The following is a 20028-nucleotide window of genomic DNA, read 5'->3' as shown; positions in this document are numbered from 1 at the left end:
TTATTGAAAACCAGTTGAAGTCTTGTGACGCTCTTGAACCATTAGGGGACCAAGTGAGGCCTTGCCTTCCCACTGAACATCTAGAAAAGCAAACACCTAGGTCAAATACAGCACTTAAAGCATCAAAAGCAACTTTGAAAGCAGCTACCTACCACTGAAAGCAGCAGTTCCACTATCAGGACCACATGTTGAGTCACAACAACCGCAAACCTGGTGGTTTCCATCAGCTGCAAACCATCTGCAATGAGACACAAGTTAAACACCGCACCTTAAACTAAAAGCTCTTAAAATGCATAAACATACCCATTGGCAAAGGAACATGACTTGTGTCCAGCATCACTTGGTACAGCAGCAATAGTGGCCTTCAAGAGACAGGTTATATAGATCTGCAAGAGACTCAAAATTAGGTCAAACCCAAAGCAGCAGGAAAAACTCAAATTAACTCTTGATGCTCGTAGTACATACAGAATGACTGTTTCCCCCCTGGAACATGAATGCCTCCAGCTGGAACTGGACCTTGTCATACTGGGTTTGAGGCATGAACCGGGAGCTGGAAGACGTAGCCTTGGCATCCACAAAGCACCTTAAAAGAACGTGAGCTCAAACAGTTACATGACCTTAAAGGCATAAGGGCAGCTCTAGTCCAGGAGTCCTGAAGAGCCTCAGGCCTGCAGAGTTTAACCCTAAACCTTGATTAAAAGCATTTTGCTTGTGGAGTTTCAGTAAACTTTAGAGCTCGATTAGGTTCAGGAGTTTGATTAGGATTGGAAATCTAAAATGCACTTGATTTTTGGAGCTTTGGTGGTGTTGACTCTACACTTTAATCTTCTCTTGGAGCTAAACGCCCAGTGCTGGGCAAGATTTGAAGAACCCCGCTTTAGAGCATCAAGTGCCAAGGCTTTGCGATGTACTCAGTGACAAATCATTACAAGATGCATTACGCTATAGAGTTGACCCTAGTTATCAATTAGGACAAAGTTGCTACAATGAGCAACTCAATACCAAGAGTTCAACTTACCCATGATTATCAATGAAGGCATATCTCGGAAGGGAGTTCACATCAGGTACTTGGGTAGCCACACAGCTGTCCACAAACACACGCAGAGGCACATGATTGTACACCTTCACAGACGCCTCAATATTGAAGACATTACCCAGGAAGTAATAGTTTGAAGGCCTCTCATAGGACCAGTCGTCTGCAAGAACAACAGAGTTTAGGCAAAGCCACATGCACAAGGTCCAAAGAAACTGCACCTACCCAACATGATCTTCAAGGAGAAGAGCAAGACATCTTCACCAACCTCTTTTGAGGCATAAGGAACCCAAGTTGGAACCAAGGCATCGCTGCTTACATTTTGAAGCCTGCAGTTCAAGACACAATTAATTGTCTTACAGTTGCAACAAGGCAAGAGGCAACAGTCACTTAAAGGGTCACTTACCTTTGATAGTGGCATTGAACGCCAACAATCGCGCCATCGGCACGGGTAATTGGAGTGCCAGCAAGTGCCTCAGGAGCGTAGGTAAGAGAGAACGTGTAGACAAGCTCATCCTCAGTTACCTGTAAGAGATGGAAGTTGTTACCAAGAGCATTCAACTCAGCCATGCTCTTGAGGTTATGCCACAGAATACTCATTTTGGGTTCCAAGGAACCTTTCAGTGAACAGTTCTTAAAGAACCAAACTCAGAGTGAAGAAATCTACATTTAAGGGTTTAATGGACATTCATAGAGTCACAAGTTCTTACCATCAGCACACTGTTGCAGTTCTGTAGTTCATACTCAAAGAAGAGCACCCTAGATCCTGGAACCTGACCGACAACAGAACACCCTCCCAAAGACAAATCAGATGGCTGGATGAGGTGACCATTGCTAAACAAGTCCTGCTGTACCTCCACATGAACACTACTCTCACTGCATTGAACAGCTACGCTACTGGGAGTCACGGGTTGCCTGATCTGGAAATCCACTGCCAACTCACTCTGAACCTCTGGAACAACTGGAAACCTCCAATCCAGAGGCTTGACTGGACCCTGCATCAGCTGCTTCTCCTGAACTCCAAAAGGACTCTGCAAGGCAGAGGTCATTCCCATAGGGTTCCAGAGTCCTCGAGGAGAAACAGCAGGACCTCCGGAAGCCAGATGTGATTCTGAGCTCATGCTCCTTGGACTTTGACGGTACGTCAAACTTCCCTGTGCATTGCTCAGATCAAATACAACAATCACAGCCAGCACTAACACACCTTGCAGGAATGCCATCCTAACAAACTTGGAAGCAATGCCCTAATACTCACCAGTGCTTGACTTTGCCTTTTATACAGCTTTGAATTAGGATGGCTCCTCCCCTTTCAGCTTAATTGATTACACTTGAGTCTCCTCCGGACCTGGAGAGTTTATCTATTAGCAAATGAGAAAAAACAAACTGGAAACGAGAACAGGTTTAACAAATTTATTGAAAACCAGAAGTCTTTCATTGCTCTTGAACCATTAGGGGACCAAGTGAGGCTTTGCACCTGGAAAAGCAAACACCTAGGTCCAGTACAGCACTTGAAGCATCAAAAGCAAATTTTGAAAGCAGCTATCTACCACTATCAGGACCATGTTGAGTCACAATGACCACAAACCTGCTGGTTCCCATCAGCTGCAAACCATCTGCAATGAGACACAAATTAAACACTGCGCATTCAAAACTATGTCTTAAAATTGCATAAACATACCTATTGGCAAAAGAACATGACTTGTGTCCAGCATCACTAGGTTTAGAAACAATAGTGGCCTTTAAAAGACAGATGTAGATATGCAAGAGGTTCCACAGATTATTAACTTCTAATTCTTGTAGTACAAACAGAATGACTGTACCCTTCCTGGAACATGAACGGCACCCATCCATGGGTTTGAGGCATGAAGCGGGAAATGGAAGACGTAGACTTGGCACCCGCAAAGCACCTGAAAAAACTTAATGTGAGCTTGAGCATTAAGTCACTAGATGTACTCCCAATTCTCAGTGACAACATTGGTCCTAAAGAGTCAAAGTCAAAGTCAACTTTATTGTCAATTCTGCCACATGTACAGGACATACAGAGAATTGAAATTGCGTTACTCTCAGACCTATGGTGCAGACATTAAATACAAACAGTAACATTAAATACAAACAGTAACATTAAATACAGTGAAAAAATACGAATAAGTACAAATAAACATATAATGTATAAAAATGAAAAATACAATATACAAGTAAGGGCACATGGTAGAGAGTGCAAACCATGTAAACAATATAGTGCAACAGAGCTTGTGTGTAAAAATGTAAAAGTGTCAGAGCAGTCTTGTAACAGTCTTATGAGTAGTGTGAGGTAGTTGGCAGACCAATGCTGCGCAAAGTGACTGGTGCAGGTCAGTGTGTATGTGTGTCAGTTCAGAAAGTTTGTGGGGCAGAAGATGGGAGTGGGGGCAGAGCAGGGAGAGAGTTGAGTTTCCTGACAGCCTGAAGGATGAAGCTGAAGCTATATTGAAATAATATTATTCCAGTTCTTATGAAGCTATACAATAGTTTGTGTGATGAACGAATCAAAACCTTGCTTTAAAAAAATCGAGGCATGTAGGGATTTAAAATAGAAACTGTAGGAGAGTAAGACTGTAAGGCTTAAGAAATTTCAGTCACATGGATGTTTGATGCTATTTTTTGTATATATCTTTGTATCCTTTTTGAAGCTTGAACATTCCAGTGCCTATTCATCGAAATTGCACAGAAAATATCAATCAGGGTCGGAAATTAACTTATGGCAAAAATGCGACCAAATTGAACAAAATGCCCCATAAATTCAAGACAAAGGGCCAAAAAAATGCATAATTAAACAACGCATTATGGCTGTTAAGATTAAAATTAAATTTGTAAATGAATGAAAAGTGACAATTCAATTAGTGCGAAATTAAAGTGCTTTACACAGTGTTTTGTGCAGAGTTGAGTCTACTAACCAATCAAACATGTTTCTGTTGAACTTAGGAATGTGTTGGCCAATCAGATGCGCTTAGATTAGTCTGTGAGTGCACAAATTCTCTCATCATAAACAACACAATGCAGATACAATGTAAATAACAGATTAATTAAGTAGCTTCAGTAGTTATAACAAAGTTTTTGCATAACTTGTGCTAGACTTGGCTAACGTCATGGACCAAGAATGTGTCGTGTCCAAAATGAAACAAAAACATTTTATATTGTTTTCAATATCGATATTAATAATCATTATGTTAAAACAGAGCAATAATATACAATAATGCTTTTTGTCATAATATTGCAGCCCTTTGAGCTAAGTTTTTACATGTATAATTTAGATACAACTTTAAAAGCCTGTTCTTGATAACAGTTTAAAATATTGATTAGTGATTAATATTGATTAATTAGGTAAATTTAAGTATTTGAGATTAAAGAAAATGTGTTTTTTATTTAAAAAATGCCCTTACAAATGTAATAAATGCCCCTGGAAATCAATTTAAGGTGGCAAATATTCCCCCTTAATGGAAAAGTTCATTACCGACCCTGATATAAATCATTTACTGTACATTAACCAAAAAAAAAAAAAAATCTCTTTTTGTGTTCCACAGAAGAAAGTAAGTCATACAAGTTTGGAACAGCAGTAGGGTTAGAATGATATCAGAACTGTTTTGTGTCAAAAGTTCACCAAAATATAACATTGTGTGATCATTTACTCATCATGGCATTCAAAACCTGTTTGACTTTTATTTCTTCTGAAGCACAAAATTTTGAAGAATGTTGGAAACCAAACAGCATTGGAACCCATTGTTTTCCATTATAAGGCAAAAAAAAAAAAACCTTTTAGAAATACATGAGTGTGAGTAAATGATAGAATGTTCATTTTTGGGTCAACTATCCCTTTAAGGAGGACATACATTTAAAGAAATGACTTTAGCGGGCAAAAGACGCGACATGTGAACGGCCCCTTAGATAGTGTCAGGGGTGCCGCTAAGGGGGGATAAGTTAGGACGATTCTAAGGGACCATGCCCTTTAGGGGCCCCCAGAGATCTGCTTTGGTGTGGTAGGGGGGGCCCAAACTCATATTTTGTCATAGGGCCCAAAATTGCGAGCGAACATACGTCCAGAAGACAACTGCAATTGTTTTACGAACATTTAGCAACAACACTGTACCAAGTAGTGCAAAAAGACAAATTACTACATGCACATTTAAAATACTTCAACAAAAAACTTTGAGCATGCCTAAATCATAAAAACTGAGGGTTGTTCACGATAACATAAGATGTGCAAATCAAACACCATTTTTGTGCAGATGGCAGAATCGAAAGGAACTGGGCTGGCGTCTTTCTTCAAAAGATGATCCGCAAAACCAGGTTTCCACAAGTCCCCAATTCAAAAAAAAAAAAAAAAAACACACCCCACACACAACAACTGAGATGTTCCTTACAGACAAATTTGCTGTTTTCGTAGGACTCCGCAACCCAGCAGCACACCTCCAAACTTCAGCTCTGGTCTCATCGTGGGGAAACGAAAACTTTTACAATGAAGAAGGGCACAAACCATGTCTCTGAAACAGCAAGCCAGCTAACGTAAACAAGTGCTACTTTCCAATGCATAAATACTGTGATAGCTCATGCAAAGCATGGTGCAGAGATTGGATTAGACGAGTCCTTTGTCATGTATAACATTACACTGCTCATTAATGCTTAAAAGGGGCAGTCAAGCCAATAGCCGCTTTTCCACTGTCAGGCCAGTGCGAGCCAGTGCTAAGAGCGTGCCGGGCGGGGCTAATGGCCTCGAGTCGCAAGCACCAAGGCCAAAAGTAAGCTGCGTTTCCACTATCGAGCCAGTAGCCTCGCTGCGCAAACCTAAAGCCCGCCCTTTACACACCTCCTTGGATCAAACGTCACGAAACCCCTCCCCTTTCAGCGGGAAGATTGAAAATAAGTCACGGTAGTGTGATCATCGAACGAACGAAGACAGCTGAAGCGGCTGTTTGTTTGCTCCTTTCGGTGTTTTCTTGGTGGAAGATGAGGCAGCGAAACCAAGATGCGAAGACGGAGGCTCAGCGGCGTTTACACCGAAAGCTTATGTTAGCTGCAAGGCGAAAAAGAACAATACAGGGATGTGGAAGCCGGATACAGCGAATGCAGAAACGCCTTGTAATGTTGGTGATGTCTGTTCTGATGCAAGAAGTTCTTTGCAACAGTTGTTTATGCAGCAGCAATATTTGTAATATATTACATTAATAAATCACTTGAAAAGAAGCGTTGTTTTTATGACCTACACACAAATCTTTCGTCTAACTTGGTATTACATCAAACAAAATGTTGCACATTATCTACACACTACCTCAAAAAAAAATAACTACACAGTTGTACCTCTAGTATAATTTTGTATGCCTTTATTTAGGTACAGATACAGTGTATGTTATGTTATCATGGTGTGTTGGTGAATTTTTGGACGACGTAAATAAACTTATACATCAGATCTCATTTTTATAGGATCTTATTTGCATTTGTCCAAAATTTTATTTTTATCACATCTTCGTTTCTGCAGACGCCGTCAAACTGGCGTTGTATATTGTCCTCGGCCCAAATGCTTAGAAGAGCCCTGTATTAGTAATTCGGCGAAATGCGCTTCTTACCGCAGACACACTCCGCCTTTCACTTTGACCACGCCTCAAGCCCCAGCTGGCCCGCTCTGGCCCAAGGTTTTCGTAGGGCCGAAAAACCCGGGCCATTGGCCCTGAGGAAGCACCGACGAGGCACGATCAGGCCCCGGAAGTGACAGTGGAAACGCGACTGGCCGTGGCACGCACTAGCACGCCCGCTTTTGGCCCGACAGTGGAAACGCGGCTAATGTAGAGTGGTACTATACAAGCCACGCAGCCAATGAGCACAAAACAAATTAGGGTTTTGTGACCCTTTAAAAGCTCAAGTACTAAGAGACACATGTTTAAGTCAAAAAAAAAAAAAAAAAAAAAAACCCGGAAGCAAGAATAGGTTTCTTAAAGTTTATTGAAAACCAGTTGAAGTCTTGTGACGCTCTTGAACCATTAGGGGACCAAGTGAGGCCTTGCCTTCCCACTGAACATCTAGAAAAGCAAACACCTAGGTCAAATACAGCACTTAAAGCATCAAAAGCAACTTTGAAAGCAGCTACCTACCACTGAAAGCAGCAGTTCCACTATCAGGACCACATGTTGAGTCACAACAACCGCAAACCTGGTGGTTTCCATCAGCTGCAAACCATCTGCAATGAGACACAAGTTAAACACCGCACCTTAAACTAAAAGCTCTTAAAATGCATAAACATACCCATTGGCAAAGGAACATGACTTGTGTCCAGCATCACTTGGTACAGCAGCAATAGTGGCCTTCAAGAGACAGGTTATATAGATCTGCAAGAGACTCAAAATTAGGTCAAACCCAAAGCAGCAGGAAAAACTCAAATTAACTCTTGATGCTCGTAGTACATACAGAATGACTGTTTCCCCCCTGGAACATGAATGCCTCCAGCTGGAACTGGACCTTGTCATACTGGGTTTGAGGCATGAACCGGGAGCTGGAAGACGTAGCCTTGGCATCCACAAAGCACCTTAAAAGAACGTGAGCTCAAACAGTTACATGACCTTAAAGGCATAAGGGCAGCTCTAGTCCAGGAGTCCTGAAGAGCCTCAGGCCTGCAGAGTTTAACCCTAAACCTTGATTAAAAGCATTTTGCTTGTGGAGTTTCAGTAAACTTTAGAGCTCGATTAGGTTCAGGAGTTTGATTAGGATTGGAAATCTAAAATGCACTTGATTTTTGGAGCTTTGGTGGTGTTGACTCTACACTTTAATCTTCTCTTGGAGCTAAACGCCCAGTGCTGGGCAAGATTTGAAGAACCCCGCTTTAGAGCATCAAGTGCCAAGGCTTTGCGATGTACTCAGTGACAAATCATTACAAGATGCATTACGCTATAGAGTTGACCCTAGTTATCAATTAGGACAAAGTTGCTACAATGAGCAACTCAATACCAAGAGTTCAACTTACCCATGATTATCAATGAAGGCATATCTCGGAAGGGAGTTCACATCAGGTACTTGGGTAGCCACACAGCTGTCCACAAACACACGCAGAGGCACATGATTGTACACCTTCACAGACGCCTCAATATTGAAGACATTACCCAGGAAGTAATAGTTTGAAGGCCTCTCATAGGACCAGTCGTCTGCAAGAACAACAGAGTTTAGGCAAAGCCACATGCACAAGGTCCAAAGAAACTGCACCTACCCAACATGATCTTCAAGGAGAAGAGCAAGACATCTTCACCAACCTCTTTTGAGGCATAAGGAACCCAAGTTGGAACCAAGGCATCGCTGCTTACATTTTGAAGCCTGCAGTTCAAGACACAATTAATTGTCTTACAGTTGCAACAAGGCAAGAGGCAACAGTCACTTAAAGGGTCACTTACCTTTGATAGTGGCATTGAACGCCAACAATCGCGCCATCGGCACGGGTAATTGGAGTGCCAGCAAGTGCCTCAGGAGCGTAGGTAAGAGAGAACGTGTAGACAAGCTCATCCTCAGTTACCTGTAAGAGATGGAAGTTGTTACCAAGAGCATTCAACTCAGCCATGCTCTTGAGGTTATGCCACAGAATACTCATTTTGGGTTCCAAGGAACCTTTCAGTGAACAGTTCTTAAAGAACCAAACTCAGAGTGAAGAAATCTACATTTAAGGGTTTAATGGACATTCATAGAGTCACAAGTTCTTACCATCAGCACACTGTTGCAGTTCTGTAGTTCATACTCAAAGAAGAGCACCCTAGATCCTGGAACCTGACCGACAACAGAACACCCTCCCAAAGACAAATCAGATGGCTGGATGAGGTGACCATTGCTAAACAAGTCCTGCTGTACCTCCACATGAACACTACTCTCACTGCATTGAACAGCTACGCTACTGGGAGTCACAGGTTGCCTGATCTGGAAATCCACTGCCAACTCACTCTGAACCTCTGGAACAACTGGAAACCTCCAATCCAGAGGCTTGACTGGACCCTGCATCAGCTGCTTCTCCTGAACTCCAAAAGGACTCTGCAAGGCAGAGGTCATTCCCATAGGGTTCCAGAGTCCTCGAGGAGAAACAGCAGGACCTCCGGAAGCCAGATGTGATTCTGAGCTCATGCTCCTTGGACTTTGACGGTACGTCAAACTTCCCTGTGCATTGCTCAGATCAAATACAACAATCACAGCCAGCACTAACACACCTTGCAGGAATGCCATCCTAACAAACTTGGAAGCAATGCCCTAATACTCACCAGTGCTTGACTTTGCCTTTTATACAGCTTTGAATTAGGATGGCTCCTCCCCTTTCAGCTTAATTGATTACACTTGAGTCTCCTCCGGACCTGGAGAGTTTATCTATTAGCAAATGAGAAAAAACAAACTGGAAACGAGAACAGGTTTAACAAATTTATTGAAAACCAGAAGTCTTTCATTGCTCTTGAACCATTAGGGGACCAAGTGAGGCTTTGCACCTGGAAAAGCAAACACCTAGGTCCAGTACAGCACTTGAAGCATCAAAAGCAAATTTTGAAAGCAGCTATCTACCACTATCAGGACCATGTTGAGTCACAATGACCACAAACCTGCTGGTTCCCATCAGCTGCAAACCATCTGCAATGAGACACAAATTAAACACTGCGCATTCAAAACTATGTCTTAAAATTGCATAAACATACCTATTGGCAAAAGAACATGACTTGTGTCCAGCATCACTAGGTTTAGAAACAATAGTGGCCTTTAAAAGACAGATGTAGATATGCAAGAGGTTCCACAGATTATTAACTTCTAATTCTTGTAGTACAAACAGAATGACTGTACCCTTCCTGGAACATGAACGGCACCCATCCATGGGTTTGAGGCATGAAGCGGGAAATGGAAGACGTAGACTTGGCACCCGCAAAGCACCTGAAAAAACTTAATGTGAGCTTGAGCATTAAGTCACTAGATGTACTCCCAATTCTCAGTGACAACATTGGTCCTAAAGAGTCAAAGTCAAAGTCAACTTTATTGTCAATTCTGCCACATGTACAGGACATACAGAGAATTGAAATTGCGTTACTCTCAGACCTATGGTGCAGACATTAAATACAAACAGTAACATTAAATACAAACAGTAACATTAAATACAGTGAAAAAATACGAATAAGTACAAATAAACATATAATGTATAAAAATGAAAAATACAATATACAAGTAAGGGCACATGGTAGAGAGTGCAAACCATGTAAACAATATAGTGCAACAGAGCTTGTGTGTAAAAATGTAAAAGTGTCAGAGCAGTCTTGTAACAGTCTTATGAGTAGTGTGAGGTAGTTGGCAGACCAATGCTGCGCAAAGTGACTGGTGCAGGTCAGTGTGTATGTGTGTCAGTTCAGAAAGTTTGTGGGGCAGAAGATGGGAGTGGGGGCAGAGCAGGGAGAGAGTTGAGTTTCCTGACAGCCTGAAGGATGAAGCTGAAGCTATATTGAAATAATATTATTCCAGTTCTTATGAAGCTATACAATAGTTTGTGTGATGAACGAATCAAAACCTTGCTTTAAAAAAATCGAGGCATGTAGGGATTTAAAATAGAAACTGTAGGAGAGTAAGACTGTAAGGCTTAAGAAATTTCAGTCACATGGATGTTTGATGCTATTTTTTGTATATATCTTTGTATCCTTTTTGAAGCTTGAACATTCCAGTGCCTATTCATCGAAATTGCACAGAAAATATCAATCAGGGTCGGAAATTAACTTATGGCAAAAATGCGACCAAATTGAACAAAATGCCCCATAAATTCAAGACAAAGGGCCAAAAAAATGCATAATTAAACAACGCATTATGGCTGTTAAGATTAAAATTAAATTTGTAAATGAATGAAAAGTGACAATTCAATTAGTGCGAAATTAAAGTGCTTTACACAGTGTTTTGTGCAGAGTTGAGTCTACTAACCAATCAAACATGTTTCTGTTGAACTTAGGAATGTGTTGGCCAATCAGATGCGCTTAGATTAGTCTGTGAGTGCACAAATTCTCTCATCATAAACAACACAATGCAGATACAATGTAAATAACAGATTAATTAAGTAGCTTCAGTAGTTATAACAAAGTTTTTGCATAACTTGTGCTAGACTTGGCTAACGTCATGGACCAAGAATGTGTCGTGTCCAAAATGAAACAAAAACATTTTATATTGTTTTCAATATCGATATTAATAATCATTATGTTAAAACAGAGCAATAATATACAATAATGCTTTTTGTCATAATATTGCAGCCCTTTGAGCTAAGTTTTTACATGTATAATTTAGATACAACTTTAAAAGCCTGTTCTTGATAACAGTTTAAAATATTGATTAGTGATTAATATTGATTAATTAGGTAAATTTAAGTATTTGAGATTAAAGAAAATGTGTTTTTTATTTAAAAAATGCCCTTACAAATGTAATAAATGCCCCTGGAAATCAATTTAAGGTGGCAAATATTCCCCCTTAATGGAAAAGTTCATTACCGACCCTGATATAAATCATTTACTGTACATTAACCAAAAAAAAAAAAAAATCTCTTTTTGTGTTCCACAGAAGAAAGTAAGTCATACAAGTTTGGAACAGCAGTAGGGTTAGAATGATATCAGAACTGTTTTGTGTCAAAAGTTCACCAAAATATAACATTGTGTGATCATTTACTCATCATGGCATTCAAAACCTGTTTGACTTTTATTTCTTCTGAAGCACAAAATTTTGAAGAATGTTGGAAACCAAACAGCATTGGAACCCATTGTTTTCCATTATAAGGCAAAAAAAAAAAAAACCTTTTAGAAATACATGAGTGTGAGTAAATGATAGAATGTTCATTTTTGGGTCAACTATCCCTTTAAGGAGGACATACATTTAAAGAAATGACTTTAGCGGGCAAAAGACGCGACATGTGAACGGCCCCTTAGATAGTGTCAGGGGTGCCGCTAAGGGGGGATAAGTTAGGACGATTCTAAGGGACCATGCCCTTTAGGGGCCCCCAGAGATCTGCTTTGGTGTGGTAGGGGGGGCCCAAACTCATATTTTGTCATAGGGCCCAAAATTGCGAGCGAACATACGTCCAGAAGACAACTGCAATTGTTTTACGAACATTTAGCAACAACACTGTACCAAGTAGTGCAAAAAGACAAATTACTACATGCACATTTAAAATACTTCAACAAAAAACTTTGAGCATGCCTAAATCATAAAAACTGAGGGTTGTTCACGATAACATAAGATGTGCAAATCAAACACCATTTTTGTGCAGATGGCAGAATCGAAAGGAACTGGGCTGGCGTCTTTCTTCAAAAGATGATCCGCAAAACCAGGTTTCCACAAGTCCCCAATTCAAAAAAAAAAAAAAAAAACACACCCCACACACAACAACTGAGATGTTCCTTACAGACAAATTTGCTGTTTTCGTAGGACTCCGCAACCCAGCAGCACACCTCCAAACTTCAGCTCTGGTCTCATCGTGGGGAAACGAAAACTTTTACAATGAAGAAGGGCACAAACCATGTCTCTGAAACAGCAAGCCAGCTAACGTAAACAAGTGCTACTTTCCAATGCATAAATACTGTGATAGCTCATGCAAAGCATGGTGCAGAGATTGGATTAGACGAGTCCTTTGTCATGTATAACATTACACTGCTCATTAATGCTTAAAAGGGGCAGTCAAGCCAATAGCCGCTTTTCCACTGTCAGGCCAGTGCGAGCCAGTGCTAAGAGCGTGCCGGGCGGGGCTAATGGCCTCGAGTCGCAAGCACCAAGGCCAAAAGTAAGCTGCGTTTCCACTATCGAGCCAGTAGCCTCGCTGCGCAAACCTAAAGCCCGCCCTTTACACACCTCCTTGGATCAAACGTCACGAAACCCCTCCCCTTTCAGCGGGAAGATTGAAAATAAGTCACGGTAGTGTGATCATCGAACGAAGACAGCTGAAGCGGCTGTTTGTTTGCTCCTTTCGGTGTTTTCTTGGTGGAAGATGAGGCAGCGAAACCAAGATGCGAAGACGGAGGCTCAGCGGCGTTTACACCGAAAGCTTATGTTAGCTGCAAGGCGAAAAAGAACAATACAGGGATGTGGAAGCCGGATACAGCGAATGCAGAAACGCCTTGTAATGTTGGTGATGTCTGTTCTGATGCAAGAAGTTCTTTGCAACAGTTGTTTATGCAGCAGCAATATTTGTAATATATTACATTAATAAATCACTTGAAAAGAAGCGTTGTTTTTATGACCTACACACAAATCTTTCGTCTAACTTGGTATTACATCAAACAAAATGTTGCACATTATCTACACACTACCTCAAAAAAAAATAACTACACAGTTGTACCTCTAGTATAATTTTGTATGCCTTTATTTAGGTACAGATACAGTGTATGTTATGTTATCATGGTGTGTTGGTGAATTTTTGGACGACGTAAATAAACTTATACATCAGATCTCATTTTTATAGGATCTTATTTGCATTTGTCCAAAATTTTATTTTTATCACATCTTCGTTTCTGCAGACGCCGTCAAACTGGCGTTGTATATTGTCCTCGGCCCAAATGCTTAGAAGAGCCCTGTATTAGTAATTCGGCGAAATGCGCTTCTTACCGCAGACACACTCCGCCTTTCACTTTGACCACGCCTCAAGCCCCAGCTGGCCCGCTCTGGCCCAAGGTTTTCGTAGGGCCGAAAAACCCGGGCCATTGGCCCTGAGGAAGCACCGACGAGGCACGATCAGGCCCCGGAAGTGACAGTGGAAACGCGACTGGCCGTGGCACGCACTAGCACGCCCGCTTTTGGCCCGACAGTGGAAACGCGGCTAATGTAGAGTGGTACTATACAAGCCACGCAGCCAATGAGCACAAAACAAATTAGGGTTTTGTGACCCTTTAAAAGCTCAAGTACTAAGAGACACATGTTTAAGTCAAAAAAAAAAAAAAAAAAAACCCGGAAGCAAGAATAGGTTTCTTAAAGTTTATTGAAAACCAGTTGAAGTCTTGTGACGCTCTTGAACCATTAGGGGACCAAGTGAGGCCTTGCCTTCCCACTGAACATCTAGAAAAGCAAACACCTAGGTCAAATACAGCACTTAAAGCATCAAAAGCAACTTTGAAAGCAGCTACCTACCACTGAAAGCAGCAGTTCCACTATCAGGACCACATGTTGAGTCACAACAACCGCAAACCTGGTGGTTTCCATCAGCTGCAAACCATCTGCAATGAGACACAAGTTAAACACCGCACCTTAAACTAAAAGCTCTTAAAATGCATAAACATACCCATTGGCAAAGGAACATGACTTGTGTCCAGCATCACTTGGTACAGCAGCAATAGTGGCCTTCAAGAGACAGGTTATATAGATCTGCAAGAGACTCAAAATTAGGTCAAACCCAAAGCAGCAGGAAAAACTCAAATTAACTCTTGATGCTCGTAGTACATACAGAATGACTGTTTCCCCCCTGGAACATGAATGCCTCCAGCTGGAACTGGACCTTGTCATACTGGGTTTGAGGCATGAACCGGGAGCTGGAAGACGTAGCCTTGGCATCCACAAAGCACCTTAAAAGAACGTGAGCTCAAACAGTTACATGACCTTAAAGGCATAAGGGCAGCTCTAGTCCAGGAGTCCTGAAGAGCCTCAGGCCTGCAGAGTTTAACCCTAAACCTTGATTAAAAGCATTTTGCTTGTGGAGTTTCAGTAAACTTTAGAGCTCGATTAGGTTCAGGAGTTTGATTAGGATTGGAAATCTAAAATGCACTTGATTTTTGGAGCTTTGGTGGTGTTGACTCTACACTTTAATCTTCTCTTGGAGCTAAACGCCCAGTGCTGGGCAAGATTTGAAGAACCCCGCTTTAGAGCATCAAGTGCCAAGGCTTTGCGATGTACTCAGTGACAAATCATTACAAGATGCATTACGCTATAGAGTTGACCCTAGTTATCAATTAGGACAAAGTTGCTACAATGAGCAACTCAATACCAAGAGTTCAACTTACCCATGATTATCAATGAAGGCATATCTCGGAAGGGAGTTCACATCAGGTACTTGGGTAGCCACACAGCTGTCCACAAACACACGCAGAGGCACATGATTGTACACCTTCACAGACGCCTCAATATTGAAGACATTACCCAGGAAGTAATAGTTTGAAGGCCTCTCATAGGACCAGTCGTCTGCAAGAACAACAGAGTTTAGGCAAAGCCACATGCACAAGGTCCAAAGAAACTGCACCTACCCAACATGATCTTCAAGGAGAAGAGCAAGACATCTTCACCAACCTCTTTTGAGGCATAAGGAACCCAAGTTGGAACCAAGGCATCGCTGCTTACATTTTGAAGCCTGCAGTTCAAGACACAATTAATTGTCTTACAGTTGCAACAAGGCAAGAGGCAACAGTCACTTAAAGGGTCACTTACCTTTGATAGTGGCATTGAACGCCAACAATCGCGCCATCGGCACGGGTAATTGGAGTGCCAGCAAGTGCCTCAGGAGCGTAGGTAAGAGAGAACGTGTAGACAAGCTCATCCTCAGTTACCTGTAAGAGATGGAAGTTGTTACCAAGAGCATTCAACTCAGCCATGCTCTTGAGGTTATGCCACAGAATACTCATTTTGGGTTCCAAGGAACCTTTCAGTGAACAGTTCTTAAAGAACCAAACTCAGAGTGAAGAAATCTACATTTAAGGGTTTAATGGACATTCATAGAGTCACAAGTTCTTACCATCAGCACACTGTTGCAGTTCTGTAGTTCATACTCAAAGAAGAGCACCCTAGATCCTGGAACCTGACCGACAACAGAACACCCTCCCAAAGACAAATCAGATGGCTGGATGAGGTGACCATTGCTAAACAAGTCCTGCTGTACCTCCACATGAACACTACTCTCACTGCATTGAACAGCTACGCTACTGGGAGTCACGGGTTGCCTGATCTGGAAATCCACTGCCAACTCACTCTGAACCTCTGGAACAACTGGAAACCTCCAATCCAGAGGCTTGACTGGACCCTGCATCAGCTGCTTCTCCTGAACTCCAAAAGGACTCTGCAAGGCAGAGGTCATTCCCATAGGGTTCCAGAGTCCTCGAGGAGAAACAGCAGGACCTCCGGAAGCCAGATGTGATTCTGAGCTCATGCTCCTTGGACTTTGACGGTACGTCAAACTTCCCTGTGCATTGCTCAGATCAAATACAACAATCACAGCCAGCACTAACACACCTTGCAGGAATGCCATCCTAACAAACTTGGAAGCAATGCCCTAATACTCACCAGTGCTTGACTTTGCCTTTTATACAGCTTTGAATTAGGATGGCTCCTCCCCTTTCAGCTTAATTGATTACACTTGAGTCTCCTCCGGACCTGGAGAGTTTATCTATTAGCAAATGAGAAAAAACAAACTGGAAACGAGAACAGGTTTAACAAATTTATTGAAAACCAGAAGTCTTTCATTGCTCTTGAACCATTAGGGGACCAAGTGAGGCTTTGCACCTGGAAAAGCAAACACCTAGGTCCAGTACAGCACTTGAAGCATCAAAAGCAAATTTTGAAAGCAGCTATCTACCACTATCAGGACCATGTTGAGTCACAATGACCACAAACCTGCTGGTTCCCATCAGCTGCAAACCATCTGCAATGAGACACAAATTAAACACTGCGCATTCAAAACTATGTCTTAAAATTGCATAAACATACCTATTGGCAAAAGAACATGACTTGTGTCCAGCATCACTAGGTTTAGAAACAATAGTGGCCTTTAAAAGACAGATGTAGATATGCAAGAGGTTCCACAGATTATTAACTTCTAATTCTTGTAGTACAAACAGAATGACTGTACCCTTCCTGGAACATGAACGGCACCCATCCATGGGTTTGAGGCATGAAGCGGGAAATGGAAGACGTAGACTTGGCACCCGCAAAGCACCTGAAAAAACTTAATGTGAGCTTGAGCATTAAGTCACTAGATGTACTCCCAATTCTCAGTGACAACATTGGTCCTAAAGAGTCAAAGTCAAAGTCAACTTTATTGTCAATTCTGCCACATGTACAGGACATACAGAGAATTGAAATTGCGTTACTCTCAGACCTATGGTGCAGACATTAAATACAAACAGTAACATTAAATACAAACAGTAACATTAAATACAGTGAAAAAATACGAATAAGTACAAATAAACATATAATGTATAAAAATGAAAAATACAATATACAAGTAAGGGCACATGGTAGAGAGTGCAAACCATGTAAACAATATAGTGCAACAGAGCTTGTGTGTAAAAATGTAAAAGTGTCAGAGCAGTCTTGTAACAGTCTTATGAGTAGTGTGAGGTAGTTGGCAGACCAATGCTGCGCAAAGTGACTGGTGCAGGTCAGTGTGTGTGTGTGTCAGTTCAAAAAGTTTGTGGGGCAGAAGAGGGGAGTGGGGGCAGAGCAGGGAGAGAGTTGAGTTTCCTGACAGCCTGAAGGATGAAGCTGTCCTTCAGACTGCTGGTCCTGGCCTGGAGACTTTGCAGTCTCCTCCCTGATGGCAGCAGGCTGAAGAAGCTTTGCATTGGGTGGGTGGGATCAGCTGCTATGCTGAGGGCTTTTTTGGTGAGACGTGTGCTGTAGATGTCTTGGAAGGTGGGGAGAGGGACACCAATGATCCTCTCAGCTGCTCTGACTATGCGTTGGAGAGTTTTTTGGCAGGATGGATTGCAGGCTCCAAACCACACAGTGATGCAGGTCGACAGGATGCTCTCGATGGTTCCTCGGTAGAATGTGTACATGATGGGGGCTGGTGCTCTAGCTCTTCTTAGTTTGCGGAGAAAGTAGAGACGTTGCTGTGCTTTCTTGGCCAGTGCAGTGGTGTTGTTTGTGCAGGAGAGATCCTCAGTGATGTGCACACCCAGGAACTTGGTGCTGCTCACTCTCTCCACAGATGCACCGTTGATGGTCAGAGGAGCATGCTGAGTGTGCGCTCTCCTGAAGTCAACAACAATCTCCTTCGTCTTCTCCACATTCAGAGAGAGATTGTTGTCTCCGCACCACGTGGCCAGGCGGCTCACCTCACTTCTGTAGTTTGTCTCATCCCTGTTGCTAATGAGACCCACCACAGTTGTGTCATCCGCAAACTTAATGAAGAGGTTGGAGCTGTGTGACGGTGTGCAGTCGTGGGTCAGCAGAATGAAGAGGAGGGGGCACAGCACACATCCCTGAGGGGCCCCCGTGTTAAGAATGGTGCTGGATGTGTTACTGCCGACCCGTACTGCTTGTGGTCTTCCTGAACGATGGAATGGATAGCGGGTTTGTGTGGACTAGCCGCTAGCCTAGCTCGGATACCTCCACACTTACCCCTCTTCTGCTTCCTCTCACACCGCTTGAGGTGCCTTCATTGTGGGCGAGGTGCGGGAGTGGGGGTCGGTGATTGAATAGGCCTCTGGAGCAGATCCAGATCATTCAGCTCTTCAGCGTCCACAGAGTTCAACTTAAAAACTTTGTTTCTGCTGATGTCGAGCAAAAATGTTCAGCTATAAACGCGCTTAAGGGCAGATAAACGTGACGAAGACAAAAAACAATGCGACTTACAGGACGAAAAACATGAAAACACTGTTTGGTCGGGAGAGAGAGAGAAGCCGCTGTGTGTGCACGCGCCACCATTTTCATTCACAATTTTCAGCCACAGTCCTGCAGAATATTGCCCCAGTTTTGAAACTTAACCATCCTGTAGATTTCCAGTAAAGCTTAGAGCTTTATTAGCTTGTTCAAGTGTTTGATTACAGTTGGAGCAAGACTCTGCAGGACTGAGGTTGGCCACGCCTGTTCTAGTCACTTGAAGTGATTAAAAACTCAAGAACAGCACCTTCATGGAAGCAAGGGTTTAGATCTTGCCAGTGATTATCAGTACCAGGTAGATTACAAAGAGCAAATCTTTAGCCACTTGATGCTACAGAGTTGACTTCAAAAGATAACATGGCAAGACAAGAGCTAGTAATTGAACTCAAATGAGTCACTTAGAGTTGGTACAAACTTAAGAAACTCCACCTTTCCCACCAAATTGTCAATGAAATGTTGGAGCAACTCAAACTTTAGAGCATCATACTGTGGTTGTCAACCAGGAAGCCTACTTTATGCAATCCTTTATAAACTGGAGTTCACATAAGGTCGGTCTTTAGGGTTAAGTCAGTCAACTTCCCCATTCCTCCCGATTAAATTGTCACAACACCCCCCTTATTCAGAGGTGCTTTTTTTACACCTCTGGTTTGAAAATCTTTCTGAAAACGGGCGTTTTTAACTGGGGGTAAGGGGTGGGGTAGAGTGTGGAGACAAGGCAGAGACTGCATTAAAGGGGGAGTGACAAAAAGTGAATGAATTCTGCTAATTTGCACACCAACAATGTAAACACACACATTTTGGCAAGATGGACAGCGACACCGAGAGAAAAAAAATTAAAATATGTATTTGCAACGAATGGTAGTTTCTCTGCTTCCTAAACTTGTACATAAACATAAAACCATTAATTTACTGACATATAATCACTATAAACTTAAAACAGACATATTGGGGTTTCATGAAGACACACACGATACAAAATATTTTACCTTATTGATTTAATGACATTTGAATAAGTAGAATATAACATAACATTAGCATTCAGTCATGATGAAATGTGTAAACAGAACAAATTATGCGATACTTTGCAAGTAGTAGACTGGTAGACTATCATTTGATAATAGCACTCAAAGAAACAAAGCAGAGGACACATTTACTAAATGGCTAGTATAATAGACATGTAAATGGACATGTTAAAGGTCACATTGTAAAAAGTATCTAAGTGGTTAAACATTCAGCACAATAAGACTGTCATCAATCTTAATTGCCATTCCAAATGTTTATTTTAAATAGTATTTATAACTACATATATAGATATAAATATAGGCTATGGTTGAAATAAAAAAAAACTTTACTTAAATAGCAAGGATTCTGCATTTTTGTGAACATCAGCTGGCTCTTCTACTCCATTGTCAAGGATTTGAGGC

The 20028-nt window shown here is 41.9% G+C and overlaps 3 protein-coding genes across 3 annotated transcripts; all 3 read right to left on the bottom strand.

Moving 5' to 3' along the window:
* On the bottom strand, positions 1–2253 carry LOC141288494 (zona pellucida sperm-binding protein 3-like). Its single transcript, XM_073820651.1, has 8 exons — positions 1744–2253; positions 1440–1558; positions 1259–1362; positions 1019–1196; positions 466–583; positions 304–386; positions 153–238; positions 1–80 (listed from the first exon to the last, which is right to left on the bottom strand). Exons 1-8 carry the CDS (start codon positions 2251–2253, stop codon positions 1–3), a joined length of 1278 nt encoding a protein of 425 aa, XP_073676752.1.
* Positions 2254–7000: 4747 nt separating this feature from the next.
* LOC141288487 (zona pellucida sperm-binding protein 3-like) lies at positions 7001–9253 on the bottom strand. The gene is made up of 8 exons (XM_073820644.1): positions 8744–9253; positions 8440–8558; positions 8259–8362; positions 8019–8196; positions 7466–7583; positions 7304–7386; positions 7153–7238; positions 7001–7080 (listed from the first exon to the last, which is right to left on the bottom strand). Exons 1-8 carry the CDS (start codon positions 9251–9253, stop codon positions 7001–7003), a joined length of 1278 nt encoding a protein of 425 aa, XP_073676745.1.
* A 4741-nt stretch (positions 9254–13994) lies between these two features.
* On the bottom strand, positions 13995–16247 carry LOC141288485 (zona pellucida sperm-binding protein 3-like). Its single transcript, XM_073820642.1, has 8 exons — positions 15738–16247; positions 15434–15552; positions 15253–15356; positions 15013–15190; positions 14460–14577; positions 14298–14380; positions 14147–14232; positions 13995–14074 (listed from the first exon to the last, which is right to left on the bottom strand). Exons 1-8 carry the CDS (start codon positions 16245–16247, stop codon positions 13995–13997), a joined length of 1278 nt encoding a protein of 425 aa, XP_073676743.1.
* Between the last annotated feature and the right edge of the window lie 3781 nt (positions 16248–20028).

Source organism: Garra rufa, chromosome 16 (assembly GCF_049309525.1).
Source record: "Garra rufa chromosome 16, GarRuf1.0, whole genome shotgun sequence".
Taxonomy (NCBI): domain Eukaryota; kingdom Metazoa; phylum Chordata; class Actinopteri; order Cypriniformes; family Cyprinidae; genus Garra; species Garra rufa.
This window is presented reverse-complemented; position numbering and strand designations above follow the sequence as displayed.

Bases quoted from the DNA above. Each gene is read 5' to 3' on its own strand.
- LOC141288494 (XM_073820651.1), bottom strand. From the start codon at position 2,253: ATGGCATTCCTGCAAGGTGTGTTAGTGCTGGCTGTGATTGTTGTATTT. The intron at 1,197-1,258 runs GTAGGTGCAGTT...TTGTTCTTGCAG, and splicing joins CTCCTTGAAGATCATGTTGG to ACGACTGGTCCTATGAGAGG. The intron at 584-1,018 runs GTAAGTTGAACT...CGTTCTTTTAAG, and splicing joins GCCTTCATTGATAATCATGG to GTGCTTTGTGGATGCCAAGG.
- LOC141288487 (XM_073820644.1), bottom strand. From the start codon at position 9,253: ATGGCATTCCTGCAAGGTGTGTTAGTGCTGGCTGTGATTGTTGTATTT. The intron at 7,239-7,303 runs GTATGTTTATGC...GTCTCATTGCAG, and splicing joins TCATGTTCCTTTGCCAATGG to ATGGTTTGCAGCTGATGGAA. The intron at 7,081-7,152 runs GTAGGTAGCTGC...TTGCTTTTCTAG, and splicing joins TGGAACTGCTGCTTTCAGTG to ATGTTCAGTGGGAAGGCAAG.
- LOC141288485 (XM_073820642.1), bottom strand. From the start codon at position 16,247: ATGGCATTCCTGCAAGGTGTGTTAGTGCTGGCTGTGATTGTTGTATTT. The intron at 14,578-15,012 runs GTAAGTTGAACT...CGTTCTTTTAAG, and splicing joins GCCTTCATTGATAATCATGG to GTGCTTTGTGGATGCCAAGG. The intron at 14,381-14,459 runs GTATGTACTACG...AGTCTCTTGCAG, and splicing joins AGGGGGGAAACAGTCATTCT to ATCTATATAACCTGTCTCTT.